The sequence below is a fragment of a genome, unplaced genomic scaffold, assembly GCF_019419815.1.
Source record: "Pyrus x bretschneideri cultivar Hongxiangsu unplaced genomic scaffold, Pyrus_bretschneideri_v1 Contig13, whole genome shotgun sequence".
NCBI classification, from domain to species: domain Eukaryota; kingdom Viridiplantae; phylum Streptophyta; class Magnoliopsida; order Rosales; family Rosaceae; genus Pyrus; species Pyrus x bretschneideri.
The window spans coordinates 8751316-8766965 of NW_025999424.1; the positions used below are offsets into that span (position 1 = coordinate 8751316).

The following is a 15650-nucleotide window of genomic DNA, read 5'->3' on the forward strand; positions in this document are numbered from 1 at the left end:
GATATCATAGAATTCTCTTGACCAAGTGCATATAAAGATCAGTTGGATTTTGCACATATTGACAAACAATGCTCACCGAATGTGCTATATCAGGTCGTGTAAAAGTGAGGTACTGCAAAGCACCCATTATACTACGATAAAAAGTTGAGTCTGAGAGAGAAATGCCCTTAGAAGCAAGCAATTGAGTTAACATACAAGGTTTACAAGATTTCATCCCAGCCTTCAGAAGAAGCTCTTTAATGTACTTTGATTGATGAACAAACAAATCACCATTTTGTTTGTATTGAATTTGCAGCCCTAAGAAATAAGTCAAAGGACCCATATCTTTCAATTCAAAAATTTTTGCGAGACTGTTAATGACTTCTTGAACTTAAGTATCATCAAAACCAGTCATTATAATGTCATCTACGTATAACAATAGAATGACCACATGCATAACATCATGCTTGATAAACAAGCTAGTATCAGATTGTGAATTTGGAATGCCAAGCTTGAGGAGCTTGCTTGAGCCCATACAAAGACTTAACAAGTCTGCAAACATAAGAAGGATTCTCAGAGCTAACAAACCCCATAGGCTGCTACATATAGACCTCCTTTTGTAAATCACCATGAAGAAAGGCATTAATGTCTAGTTGCCTAAGTTTCCATTTATGTCTTGTAGCTAAGGCTAGAATAAGCTTAATTGTGGAATGTCGTACAACCGGACTGAACGTCTCAGAATAGTCTATGCCATGTTCCTATGTAAAACCTTGAGCCACCAATCTTGCTTTATAGCGAGCAATACTACCATTAGAATTCTTCTTGAGTTTGTAAACCCATTTACATCCGACAACAGATCGATTAACAGGATGTGGAACCAAAATCCAAGTCCCTTGAGATTGTAAAGCATCATACTCTTCCTGCATGGCCTGCTGCCAATGACTATCAGGAGAGGCAGTCTTGAAGTTCTTAGGTTCATCAATATTAGTGACTTGGGCAAGAAATGAATAACTAGCAAAAGAACAAGATTCTGAGTCCAGCTGCAATGACTTTAATTCTGGAAAATAAGATAAATATGCAGAATAATCCTGCCTAGATATGGCACCAGTTTTCAATCTTGTTTGAATCAGAGAGGTATCAGAAGCCACATTGGTGGGAAGAATATGTGATGAAGAAATAGGAAGTAATACCTGAAGTTGTGCAGGATGATGGACAGGTAACAAAGATGATTGATCCAGAGTAGGAAGAGTAGCACTACCATGAGTTGTTGAAGAAGATGTTTCAGATTCTGAAAGAGCAGTACTAACAGTTGGAGTTGAAGAATTATAAACTGACTATAATGAACCACTTGGCATTCTTGTGTCACTGTGTGATACCAGTACTATATTTGTCTGATGTACTTGAGGAACAGAAATTGGAAGAGTAACCACTATAGGGGAAGACACTGGAGAGTTAGAAACCCCTGAAGATAACTGAGATGGAGTACACTGCATCCTTGTGGCTGGAAAAATGGTCTCATCATGCACAATATGTCTAGAAATCAATAATTTGTGAGTCTAAATATTATAGCAAATACAACCCTTATATCCAACTAAATATCCAAGAAAAATGCATAAATTGGACCTTGGTTGAAACTTATTAGTGTTATAAGGTCTGAGATAAGGAAAAATAGCAGTCCCAAAAACTCTTAAATATTGCAGCTAAGGTGGCTTGTGATACAAAGCAGAAAAAAGGAGAATCCATATGTAAAGACTTAGTAGGTAACCGATTAATCAAATACACAACATGAGCACAAGCATAAACCAAAAGGATTGAGACAACCCTGTTGTAGTAAGCAAAGTAATTGTTGTTTCCACAATATGCCTATGCCTTCGTTCAAAAAACCCATTATATTGTGGGGTATAAGGACAAGAAATTTGATGTACCATGCCTTTGGAAACCAAAAAATTCTTAAACTGTCGACTAAGATATTCACCACCTCCATCGGATTGAATACATTTAATAACAAAACCAAACTGAACAGTTACAAAATTATAAAACTACACAAATACTTGAAAAATATCTAATTTATTGCATAGAGGAAAAATCCAGATAAATCTGGTACAATCATCCACAAAGGTTACATAGTATTTATACCCTTCAATGGATTTGATTGGAGAAGGCGCCCATATGTCAGAATGTATTTTCTCAAAAGGTAACAAACACCTATTAGATTCAATAGGAAATGAAAGCCTAGACATTTTTCCTTGAATACAATGAGAACACATTTTATGTACGTCATCAATTACATGAGAAATCTGAGACTTATTCAAAATAAAAGACAAGACTTCATTGGTACGATGGCCCAACCTCTAATGCCACAGTGAAGACTTGATATATTGTCCAAGATATGCTAAAACTATACTGATCTGCACTAAAGAATTCATAGGTCTTGCAACTAGAATCTGAAACAACTCATGTGGCTTACTCTTGCCTCTGTAAATGATCTAATTTGTTACCTTGTCATGCACATAAAGCCACACATCATCACATATAAACTAGCACTTATTATCCTTACATAATTGTTTGACAGACAACAAATCCTTAGTAATTTGAGGAACATGTAAAACATTAGTCAATTTCAATGTATGTGAAGAAGTGTGTAGTAAAGTAGAACCAATGTGCTTTATAGGCAAACCTTGACCATTGCCTATTTTAATCATGTCAGAACCTTCAAAAGGAGTAGCTTGTGCAAGATTAAGAACATCAGAGGTCAAGTGATGCTAAGCCCCGGTGTCAACCACCTAAACATCATTAGGAGAAGAAGAATTCACATGCTGAGCTTACATAGCATGAAGAGATGCACTAGGCTAAGAAGAACCAGGAAATGAAGTAGAAGATGATGAATAAGGAAACTCTTGATGAACTTGTAGTGAAGGAGAAGAGGTGTTCCCTGATAAGCAAAATTCCCCCGATTATAACAATCCAATGCAATGTGTCCATGTTTTCCACATATTTGACATTCCTGCAAATGAACCTGATTTGAACTTGGATTTCGTGATAATAGTTGGGAGCTATATGACCTCTTCTCTGACATATCTGACATTCAGGTTGCATATTGAATCTAGTGTCTGTGTTACCAGGCCAAGACTGTCATCCTCCTTGTCGGTTATTAGAATTCGAATTTCTGCATTTGTTGTAATACCTATAACCACCTCTTTGCTGTCCTCCAAAGTTATTTCTCTGAGTATTGGAAGGCCTAGGACCAAAATTATAAGTAGAAGAGGCATTACCAGTGTAACCAAAACCATATCCATAAGAAGATGATTGCTGATATGGATCTGATGGAGGTAATGGAAACTGAAATGAAAACTGAAGAGGCATGGAATTAGAAGAAAAGAACCAGCAGAAATTGTGCCAACAGTAGCTGAAGACAACCCATCATTAGAATGAGATTGGGATGAAGAACCTGAACTCCCTCCAAATGTAGAAGAAGAACCTTGCATGTAAAGAGTGCTATAGAGTGAGAAAGAGTGTTCCATACTGTCAATATGCCTTTCGGTGTTAAGAAGCTGAACACGAAATTCTTTTAGAGAAATAGATGTCTCCCTAGCAAGAATAACTGTTCTAATTATTGCATACTCTCTTGGTAAACTAGCCAACGCTGCAATGATCAAATCATTATCAGATATTGCCTCTCTAGCAGCAATGAGTTGATCTTTGATAGATTTAAGCCGAGAAAGAAACTTGTCAATATAATCGGTTCCTTTTTGTAAAGTCTGAAACTCAGTTTTCAACATATTAATCCTCGATTTAGACACAGTAGCATATCGATCATCAAGAAATGACCAAGCAGCATGAGCAGTTGTACAACCAAGTACATGATCAATAACATCATCTATCAAAGTAGCAATCAAAAGACTAAGTAGTGCCAAATCAGTTTGTTCCCATTCCTGAAAAGCCACTATTATCAGTATTGATAACAAATTTGGGAGGACAAACTGAAGTTCCATCAAAATGGTCAAACAACATATAACCCCTAAGTACTAACCTGAACTGATATGCCTATTTGGAGTAATTTGTATCTCCTAGCCTAATTGTTAACATCCCTAAAATTCCTTCAATCTTGATTTGAGAATTAGTCATACTGAATTATCAAGAACAAGCACATATCTTTAGCAATCAACACAGAAACAATATATTTGGGCAATTGGCCTTCACAAATATATCAAGAACACTAAACAAATTTCACCACAAATCTTGGCATCAGCCTTCACTAATATGGTATCGACTTTCACTTATATGACATCGGCCTTTACTTATATTCTTAACAATCAATCACTACTATGGCATCGGCCTTAGCAACAACAAGTACAAAGAAACCCTAAAGAACTAAAAATTGCAGATCCGAAATCACCGACTGTCGAAAAAAAAAAATGCAAGAACTACCCTAAACATCAATAGAAACAGAACATATGCCAAATTTCCACAAAAGTAAAAAAAATAAAAAAAAAAAAAAAGATTCACAAGAAATTAACAGCTCAAGAACAAAGATCAAGATCCAAGAAACCTTACAACCCGCAATGAAATCAAGCGCCAGTCAATCAAGAACTCTACAATCCACAGGTGAATCGCAAGCTCTAGATACCATCATAATCAACTTAGAAGCTTACAGAAAGATCAAGAACAATTCAGTACGGAGAGAGAGAGAGAGAGAGAGAGAGAGAGAGAGAGAGAGAGATTTATGTAAAGAATTGCTAATTCTCATTAACCCCTCTGTGAACCATACAATTAGTTATTTATAGTAACTACGACTAATAACCGCTAAGCTTACTCTGTAAGCTACCTCTTGTACTAATAACATCTGTCACCACATACAATTGCCACCTGGCATTCTTGATAACTATAGCTATTAACCATCTCATCATATTGTATTAATTCATGACATAAACAATTAGTCTCGCAATTTGCAACTCAGCACATATAATACTTGATCCTATTCCCTTATCTAGCTGCCACGCAAAGGTAAGGGAGATTAGACAAACCACCTACACCTTTTATTTTTTGGTGAAGAGGAGGAGCACACCACCTCTTTTCGGTGAAGATGACTACCATTCTTTTCAGTTTCAATCATAAAGGAACTTTGTTTGCTGCTTCATATATTCTAGTGCTCTGGATGTTTAATCGTTAAATCTTATTTTTAAATATAAAAATCAGGATTTAATGGTAAAGACACTCAACCAGGTGATGAGAGCAGGGGGGATCTATTCAAGGGAAAGGGATCTTCTCCGGCTCCCTTTCCATCTGAGCCTACTGACCACACAATGTGAGCCCTTGAAATTTGAACCAACGGTTAAAAACAGGGGCGCCATTAAAAGTTATAATAACTTTAGTCGTTGAATTAAATTTTAAGGGCCCGTATTATGTGGTCAGTAGGCACAAATGAAAGGGATCAACGGTCTGGGGAGGTGATGGAGGCGAGCAGCGATGTGTAGGCTGGTTGATAGGAGTTTTACCACTTGCAAAAGTAGGGATAAAAACACTTAATATTCTTACAAGATTAAAAGGTAGTTGTCCAAATCTTAATTAATTATTTGAAACAAAATTTGAAAAAAGATTGATTTTGGAATTTAAAATAATGAAAAACGAATTTTATGAAAACAATTAGCAAAATCAACAAGAAAACAATTTAAAGTAAATCAATTCAAATGGAAACAGTTTATAAAGATAAAATGTAAAATTATATTTTGTCATCATCTTAACAATCCTATGTAATTTTATCAATTACTTATGAATTACACATGCAACTTTGAAAGTTAGGTTTTCTTTATGCACATGCTACTTGTAGCATTCAAGCTGAAGGTTAGGTTTTCCTTATGCATGTTCTACTTGTAGCCTTCAAGCTAGAACGTATATCAAACATGCAATCTGTTTGTGGCATTCAGATTAAAGGTATTCTGGTACTACAGATGTTTTAATCGTTAAATTTTTAATTAAAAATGTAAAAATCAGAATTTAATGATAAAAACATCCAACCAGGTGATGAGAGCATAGACGGATCTAATCACGGACACAGGTTGTCCCGGAACCCTCCAAAAGCCTGAAGAAGTGCCTACAAGGACCCTGAAGGACCACCTGACAGTTTGGGCAGCAGGTTAGGTGATGGAGGGGAGTGGCGACGTGCAGGCTGGTTGATACGATTTTTCCTACCTGCAAAAGTAGGAATAAAAATACTTATAATTCTTGTAAGATTACATGGTAGCTCTAGTAAGAATGCTCATGCAAGGTGGTTCTCACATGAATTATTTAAAACAATTTATGTAACAACAAATTAATTAATTATTTGAAACAAAGTTTGAAAAAGATTGATTTTGGAATTTAAAATAATAAAAATGAATTTTAATGAAAATTGTTGGAACCAAATTCGCGCACCACCATGAATGGTGGTTGTGCACAAACTCAAGTAACCTGCAAAATAGAAAACAACAGTGAGTAAGCCAATGGCTGGGAGGGGGTGTGCCGGCCAAAGGCTTTCCGATTGTCAAGTTAGTGAATGATTTTAGACTCAAGCAGTGGGCAAGATAATTCTAGTGTTTAGATTGCGTTACCCTTGATGGACCCTAAATGGGTGTATTTATATCGTGGAATAGAGACCTTTTAACGATAGAATCCTCATTCTAAGACGGAAGAATCCTAAAACTAAAATTGGTGAAGTGATTATGCTCGGGGGTCATAATAATACTTCAAATTACTTTGTATCCAAAGCAAAAGAAAATTTGCATAATGTCGTTGATGTTTCATATCAAGGCATGAAACAACTGTGATACAAAACATCTCGATTCGACATAAAACATTGTTGGCCTCCCCCTCATCATAGTTAAGTCACTTCTGTTTTCCTATGCCAGGAAAATAATTTTTATTTTCTTAACCATTCGTCTGTATTGGCCTACACTTAAGAAATAAGGGAGCAACAAGCGGTTATCTAAAGAAAAAAAAAATGCAATTTTAATGGCCAACCACTTTAGTTGGTAGGACTAGTTGGTTAATTCAGCCAATAGGCTCATGTTATTGTTTCGCCGAGTATCAATAAATTACATTCGGCTGCACAAGTTTATCCTCCAGAAAATAAAGGTGATGTGTTTGGTGATCAGCTAGAGAAAGGATTAATTTCCTTAACCATTCAACATGCAAACCGAAGCTCTAAGAAACTCTGGATGTTTTAACATTTAGATCCTTGTTTAAAATTATAAAAATCAAGATCTAATGGTAAAGACACCCAACACTGGGTGTTGGGAGTATAAATCCACATCGGGGAAATGAGAGACTTTGCATGTGATTATAAGTAATAGGGCTACTCCATATATTACCCATTTGGTTTTACGGTGGAACATCAACTTTCTTCATGGTAAGAGAGCAAATTGTCCCATGTGTGAAGCCCAAGGCCATACGCACTCCTCGTTGACCTATTTGTGTTATCTACGTGTTAGGCTTGAAAATGTGCAAAATGCAAGGGGCGTGTTCAGAGTATACATCTCACATCGGAAAATGACCTTATATGTGCTTATAAGTAATTAGGCTAATCTTTGTATTGTTAATTGGTTTTATGATAAAACCTTGTTAATTGGTTTTCATAAACAAATTGACAATATATGGAGTAGCTCAACTATTTATATGCACATGAAAAGTCCCTTCTTTCCTCAAGGTGAAATTCATGCTCTCAACTCTAGATACTGGCTAAACCTCATCTCTCTATATATACCAAGCATTTCAGCCTCCCCCTAGTGAATCACATGATAGTGGTTATGAAGAAACTAAAATGCTTCTATGAGTCTTCCCGGCTTCAGAAAAAGTGAATTGTCATAATGAAACCACCAGCTGTTCTCTTTTTAAAATTTGATGAAAACAGGTTAATTAATCGCATTCTTATGGATAACATCGAACTTTTCTCTTTGCTGTATTCGATTCACCAAATTGTTTAAGTTTACGGATGAAGAACCGTGTGGACTGGTGGCTTCTTCTGCAAGTTTCTTCCACTCCATGGCCTTATTTCTCATTTCCGTAGCTTTCTCTCCCTCCATTAACTCTCTAACAAGCTTCTCCACTTCCTCTCTCTTCACATTCTTATCCATCTCCATACCAATGCCCCATTCTTTGCAAGTATAATGACAGTTTGTTTGCTGATCAGAATGGAATGGGCAGCATAACAGAGGCACTCCTGCAGACACACTCTCAATTGTTGAATTCCAACCGCTGTGTGTTAAAAACCCTCCAATCGATGGGTGGTTAAGTACTTGCTCTTGTGGGCACCAACTCGCTATTAGACTTCTTCCCTTAGTTTCATCCACAAACTCAGGTGGTAAAATTGCGGATTCACCGATGACCAAGTCAGGCCTAATTACCCAAAAGAAAGTAAGCTTGCTATTTGCAAGTCCCCAACCAATCTCCAGAAACTGTTCTGGTGTAACGAACGATGCGCTGCCAAAATTCATGTAAACAACAGAATTTGACGCCTTGGCGTTTAGTCATTTAAGGCACTCTGTTTCTTCTTTCCATAAGCTGTATCCCATAGGCTTCAAAGGGTCTTCTAGTATCTGATCGAGAAGCAATTGCAGAGGGCCAACCGCGTAAACATGTGGAAGTATAGATGAGAGAGCCGCCAAAACATCTTTGTTCCAGTGCATCAAAAGTATGAACAACAACTGCTGAAGCTTTACGAGCTCTGTCCAGTGCTTCTAAGATGTGTCTAGAGTAGACATCGTCGGGATTTGTAGTTTGAAAGACGGTTGGTAGGTCCTTTAGACGGATAGTTTTCATTCCTGGAATCCAATCTATTACCTTGTCCAGAAATCCATTTGTGAAATAACTCTCATCTAAAATATTCAAGTAAAGAAAAATGATCATTTGATTAGGACAAAAAATTAATAAATCTACTTTAAACAATTGCTTCCATTATTTCTTCACCTTTGAGTGGCGCAAGTCCCTTTTTCACCAAAGCGGGGTACTGCATAAACCCCATAAAGCTGCTTGCTGCAAAAGTAAAGAACAGTGCTATACGAATGCCAAGTTTCTCAGCTGCAAGGGTCGTGAATGACATGAAACCATCTTAAACAAGGCAAGTCACTGGAGGATTAACATCATTGGACGTTAATGCAGTGTTGAGTTTTTCGATGAGGCTAAGAAACGGAGGTAAGATACTTTGGCTGATGAAATGAAAAAGCAAAATGATGTCTTCTGGGGTACGTTTATCCGAACTAATTGTATGACCATCGATACTTTGGCTGATGAAATGAAAAAGCAATATGATGTCTTCTGGGGTACGTTTATCCGAACTAATTGTATGACCATCTGGGATTGTTTCGTATCGAAAATCAGGCAAGCCATCAAGAGAATTGGGTCCAAGGGATTTAAGAAATTGCTTGTGGATGTACTCCGTGTTGACAAAGGTTATATGAAAACCTCTATGGTGGAGGAGCTTTGCTAATTTGAGCATTGCCTTTATATGACTTTGAAATGGAAGTGGAACACATACAGCATGAGGCTTCTTGCCTTCTGCCATGGAGTTCATCTTGGGTTGCGTGGTTCGTCTAGTCTGACCCTTTTATCGAATACGGTAGATTGTTGTACATAACACCGGCCGTTTGACAGTGAGTAGTGAGAAGCCTGTAGGTTTATCTTGTCCCCGTACGTATGTGCATGGTCGAGTTAAACTTAATTGTCAATTCTTTAGGTTTCTCGTGTTTTAGTCTGTACATGTGGTTGTATTTAACCGACAAGGCTCGATCGTCCTATTCTTACAGAAACAACGGGCTACACAGTTCATGTGATTTATTTTTGGGGCTTTTTGATCCATTTCCAAAATCGTAAATGGTTTTTAGAAGTGAGTTTAATTATCTAATTGTAATTTTTTATTTTTTATACTCTTTTTATATTTTCTAAATATATTAAAAATCAATTAAAATCTTTGGCTAAACCACACAATGAGTAATCTAATTTGGTATCAAATTCGCCATTCACTAGATTCGAATTTAAGACCTCTCACTTCCAAATGAAGAGGAATACCACCAGACCGTAATATTAAGTGGTCATTGAAGAGAGAATTATTGATAATAAGATAATTAAATTTAAGGAATTGGACTTATTTTAATAAATTGGACTATTCTCAAAAGATATCAAGTTTCTCTCTTTTTTTTTTTTTTCAAAAGAAAAACTAATGAAAATGGCTTGAAAACTTGGAGTTTTAATGATAATGACAAAATAAAGGGTAAAGTGAATAGTACCAAGATTGACTTCTTAGTGTTAAAATGTGATTTTTCGTTAAAATAAATAGTATCGGAAGCTTTTCGTTAAAATTCTCAATTTTTTTTATTAGTTTGGAAAGGGCCTTGAGGGGAAGGGGTTCGTTCTTGTGGAGTCAGTTATTTCTAATTTCTCTTAGCAAAAGGGAGTGGCCTATACTCGTAGTTTCGCAAAAAAAAAAAAACAAAAAAAAAAGGAGGTTACAGTTGTACGAGATGTCTTTTAGACTTCCAAAACTGCATTTTAAATTCTATAATAAAAATCAAACTTCTCGTTTGTTGTCCGATTAATGTTGTTTTGCTTTCATTTAATTTTTTAAGGCTTTGAGTTACCCACAGGGTGTTGTAATCAGGTTATTTAAGCCATTCATTGACTCCTATTATGGTGTTATTTCAATCTTACTTAAACAAATCCTTTGGGACTATTCTCAAAAATTGGTGGATTCCAAAATTTTGCCTTTAAATTACGCTTGGTATCCTTTAAACTTAGTACTGCGTCAGATTTATATATCAGAGTATAATAAGGTTCCATTCAAGCATATTCATATGGTATATATGCAAAGGATAAAATTCAAAGCTACGTACTTTCCAGTATAGGTCAAACCACTCGATTTGATTATGAGTCACCTTCACTTGTAAAGAACTCGCCCTCATGTTCATCTTAAAAAGCACTACGGTTGACAGGAATCTTGACAAGTTGTTAGACATAGGATTCAATCCGAAGAACCCAATATTCTTGGCCTTTAGTTGGAATCACAAGGGAACTAATACCATACAAAAGGATTACATGCATAGTTACTTGAAGGAAAAATTTTGCTATCGTAATCCCAAAGAGTTTGTTCGACTAATGATTGAAAAATCATTACAATAGGAGCCATCCACTGACTTGCATAACCTGATTACAACACTTTGTGGGTAACTCAAAGGCCTTACGATATTAAATGAAGGAAAAAAGACATTAATCGGACAACAAACGAAAAGTCTGATTTTTATTACAAAATTTAAAATGCAATTTTGGAAATCTAAAATTAATCATAGATCACTGGAAAGTAGTGAGTTAGAACCAAGACATCGTGCATTTTTTTTAGAAGGTATCATGTGTCTAAAACGGAGATCGGATGCCAAATTTGTAAATTCCCACTGCGTCCTTTTATGTTGTCAAATTTAAAACGCTTTTTTAAGACCCACTTGCTAATGTATTTCAACTATCCGAAATATCAATATTTTATATATTCCGTCAAAAATCATGTTTACCAAAAAACACCTAAATCTGAACTCATATGACCGTTGGAATAAGGATTTAAAGTTTCTTTGTAGAACCGTATTTGTCTATTTTCTTCACTACAAATGAATGTCTTAATGATTTTGAATTTATCTATTTTTTTGCAAGAATGATATATGAATTATGTTTTAGAAGGGGTTTAGATCGTTAAAATGCATCATAGAGTGGCCCTCACAAAAACTGTGTCAAAAGTCATGCAAAAAATGTAGTGCGACGAATCCATCCATTATAAATATAATCATCAGATTCCGCTCTTCTATAAAATTTGGGCTTTACAATGGTTACAATAATTTCAAAGCATTGTTCTTCCCATTGTATTTTAATCACGCACGCTATGCAATTTCAAAGCATTGTTCTTCAAAGCATTGTTCTTCCCGTTGTATTTTAATCACGCACGCTATGCAATTTCAAAGCATTGTTCTTCCCGTTGTAACAGTAGAGATTTTTACGGATACAGGATCTATCCTTTTCTTAATAGCACTTGATTCACCAAATTGTCCAAATTTCTAGTCGAAGAACCCTGTGGACCCGTAGCTTCTTCAGCAAGTTTCTTCCACTCCATTACCTTGTTTTTCATTTTCTTGCCCTTCTCCCCTTCCATTAACTCTCTAACAAGCTTCTCCACTTCATCTCTCTTCACATCATTATCAATCTCCATGCCGATCCCCCATTCATTGTAAGTATAGTAACAGTTGGTTGTCTGGTCGGCAAAGAAGGGCCAACAGAGCATAGGCACTCCTGCAGACAAGCTCTCAATGGTTGAATTCCAACCGCTGTGCGTCAAAAACCCGCCAACTGACGGATGGTTCAGGACTTGCTCTTGGGGGCACCAACTCACTAGTAAACCTCTTTCTTTGGTTTCAAACTCAAACTCTGGTGGAAAAATCGCTGATTCACCAATAACCAAATCAGGCCTAATTGCCCACAAGAAGGGAAGCTTACTATTTGCAAGTCCCCAACCAAACTCCAAAAGCTGTTGTGGTGTCAGGGATATTAAGCTGCCAAAATTCACATAAACAACTGAATTTCGTGCCTTGGTGTTTAACCATTCAAGGCACTCGGTTTCTTCTTTCCACATACTATATCCCATAGGCTTCAAATGGTCTTGTGGAAATTGATTGAGAAGCAATTGGAGAGGGCCAATGGAATAAACAGGTGGAGGTATAGATGACAGAGCACTCAAAACATCTGGCTCCAATGCATCAAAAGTATGAACAACAACTGCTGAAGCTTCATGAACTCTTTCAACTGCTTCCAAGGAGAATTTAAACACAAGGTCATTCGGATCTGTAACTCGAAAGCAAGTCGGGAGATCCCTCAAACGGATACCCTTCATTCCTGGAACCCAATCAATTACCATCTCCAAAAATCCATTTGTCAAGCAGCTCTTGTCTACAACACAACATCCAAGTAAAGGCAAATTAATCTCATCAAAAGTTTCTTTAATGATAAATTGGCAAAAGGACTATTTAGGGCCTCTATGGCACTGCTTGACAAAGCTAAATGCACTTTCTAACAACCAAAAGCACTTCCAACTATATTTCGAAGAAAAACTTAAAAGTGCTTATGATTATGTAGAAGGGTGTTCTGGACTCATGAATAAAACCACTTGGATTTTTAATAAATTTCGTACAAATTTATAATAGAAGCACTTAGGCAAAAAATCTTACAAGGAGAAGTGCTTCAGCTTCTCACCTTTCAAAGGTGCAAGTCCTTTTTCCACCAAAATAGGATATTGTTTAGAGCCCATGAAGCCGGCTGCAGCAAAAGGAAAGAAGACGGCAATAGGAATTCCAAGCTGTTTAGCAGCTGTGATGGTCGATGTCATAAAACCATCTGAAACCATACAAGTCACTGGGGGATTCCTGTCATTCAGTTTCTTGAGGAGGTTAAGCAACGGAGCCAAGAAATTCTTTCTGATGGACTCCTGAAGCAAAGGGAACTCTTGGCGGGTATCGTTATCTGAAAGGCCATCTGGGATTGTTTCATACCGAAAGTCAGGCAAGCCATCGAGGGAGCTGGGGCCAAGAGAGTTAAGAAAGCGCTTGTGGTTGTACTCTGTGTTAACAAAAGTAATGTGAAAGCCTTTGTGGTGGAGGAGCTTTGCAAGTTTTAGCATTGCCGTTACATGGCTTGGAAGTGGAAGCGGAGTACATACAGCATGAGGCTTATTGCCTACTACTTCTTTGGAACTAGTCATCACGTCACGGCCGGTCTTGAGTTTTTTGGTGCCTGAGGCGAACGGTCAAACTGTGCTGTTCTCAATACAAGAACAATATAATAAAAAGAAATATTCAAAGCACATATTCACAACCAAAGCACAAATTTAAAGCACAGATTCACAATCAAAGCACAAGTTACCTGAGGGGTTTTGCAGCAGCTCTGTGCTCTTCTCGTACTTGCGGATTTCACTGCGGCGTATTCACAAACACCTTACAATCACAATCCAGCAACATAAAACCATGTAGCTTAAAACACCCACAATTCAAATTACAAAACAAGAATAATCAATTACCCAATCTTAATTTATTTCAGTATTAGCCAGAATCAATACAAATTTTAAGATTAACTGGCAGTTAAATGCGAGTTTGATTACATACCCAAAAGTAATAGTTCCAGGACCGACGGGACCGTTGGGTCAGGGTGTGGGTGCACAGCCACTGGGTGGACGGTGCAGCCCGTTGAGTCTGGGTCTAGCCGTCTTGGCAGAGGTCATGTTAGCACTGAGCCAATGCTGACCCTCCATCTCATATTATATGTATATGTATATGCGTGTGTGTGTATTATATATATATATATATATATACGTATGTATATATATATATATATATATGTATGTATGTATGTATGCATGCGTGTGTGTATATGTGTATATATATATTATGTGTGTATTGTTTGTACACATATGTTTGGTATATACTTCAACTTTGTAGGATGATGATTCAGATAAACAATGGACCGTCGAGTTTGCTCTTTGTATTTTTGATGGTGATGGATCAATGTTAGAAAATATTAGAAATAACAATATAATTCCATAGATAATAATTATAAAGAAATTAACAACATCAATTATATTATGAGATTAATATAAACAATTAAAGAGAAATTTAGAAAAACTGACAAATTTGAAGATTGAGTTATGCATAAATGCAATATCCTAAAGACATGTTTTCGTCCCTACTTTTATGCTTGTAGTTTGGTAGGCATCTGTTTCCCAAGATTCAACAATCTATAATCCGAAGTCAAAACACTTCAATCTTCGAACTCTGGCAAACTTTATATATTCTGTACTCTCAAAACTCGACTCGAAATTTGACAAACAAAGAATGAGAGAAACAAAGTGGGAAAACCCTATTTCTCAAGAGTAAAAATTAACTTTAATTTTCTATTATTTAATACCAATGGGTTAATATAGAACCCAATCACTACTTATTATTAAAGAGATTTAACTTTTCATACATAAGTATACATTATCTCTCAAGGGAATGCACCTAAACAACATAACCTTTCTAAGAAATACGGTTAACACTATTTTTCATTCAATTATTAAAATTATATATTACAATATTTCACATTATAATATATGATATCCAACAATCCCCCACATGAATGAAAAATTAGAAGAATTTGAGAGTACAAGCAAACAAAAGATGCATCGAGATAGGTGTCTTTTGGACTTGAACCTACCCTAGAGAATACTTATCAGATTTACTTGGTGACGCAGTGGATATGGAATATTGAATTGTTCATTGCAACAGTAAACCGAGACAATAAGCAACACACATAACTAATCCTAATATATTACGGTTCATACGGTTATGTTTATTTTGTTCCTGAACAAATCCTAGATTCATGAGAGCTTTAGAGAATTTAGCCATCTCACACTCATAGAAGCGACCCATTTCTACTCTCACATAGGTGGCCGCTGATTAAGAATACTGTGCAATATTCCTCTTATTAATTTATAAGATATCATTGTCATTAAGTATAAATATACAACCTAAGACTTCTGCAGACAACACACTTCTTCCATCATAGGTATAAGGTATATAAGTGTGTTAACTTCTTTGTATCATGCCCAACCAGTTCTCGAATCAACTAAGTTATGTTTCCGC

At 36.4% G+C, this 15650-nt stretch overlaps 1 protein-coding gene and 1 pseudogene across 10 annotated transcripts; both read right to left on the reverse strand.

Annotated features, from left to right (window-relative positions):
- Positions 1 to 7845: 7845 nt before the first annotated feature.
- LOC103966495 lies at positions 7846 to 9064 on the reverse strand (annotated as a pseudogene).
- A 2658-nt stretch (positions 9065 to 11722) lies between these two features.
- On the reverse strand, positions 11723 to 14297 carry LOC103966494 (7-deoxyloganetin glucosyltransferase-like). Of its 10 annotated transcripts, none has more exons than XR_007256366.1 (5): positions 14136 to 14297; positions 13897 to 13946; positions 13231 to 13767; positions 11942 to 12927; positions 11723 to 11876 (listed from the first exon to the last, which is right to left on the reverse strand). XR_007256366.1 is itself a non-coding variant. In XM_048579324.1 (4 exons), exons 3-4 carry the CDS (start codon positions 13733 to 13735, stop codon positions 11996 to 11998), a joined length of 1437 nt encoding a protein of 478 aa, XP_048435281.1. In that variant the 5' UTR covers positions 13736 to 13790; positions 13897 to 13967; positions 14136 to 14296; the 3' UTR covers positions 11790 to 11995. The 10 variants fall into 10 exon arrangements, 1 of the variants encoding a protein (XP_048435281.1); XR_007256363.1 differs by having other exon boundaries at positions 13231 to 13785; XR_007256359.1 differs by having other exon boundaries at positions 13231 to 13790.
- Between the last annotated feature and the right edge of the window lie 1353 nt (positions 14298 to 15650).

What these genes read in the sequence shown, in the direction of transcription:
- LOC103966494 (XM_048579324.1), bottom strand. Translation starts at nt 13,735, where the DNA reads ATGACTAGTTCCAAAGAAGTAGTAGGCAATAAGCCTCATGCTGTATGT. An exon ending in AGGACTTGCACCTTTGAAAG is followed by an intron (nt 12,928 to 13,230) that starts GTGAGAAGCTGA and finishes GTTGTGTTGTAG; the next exon opens with ACAAGAGCTGCTTGACAAAT.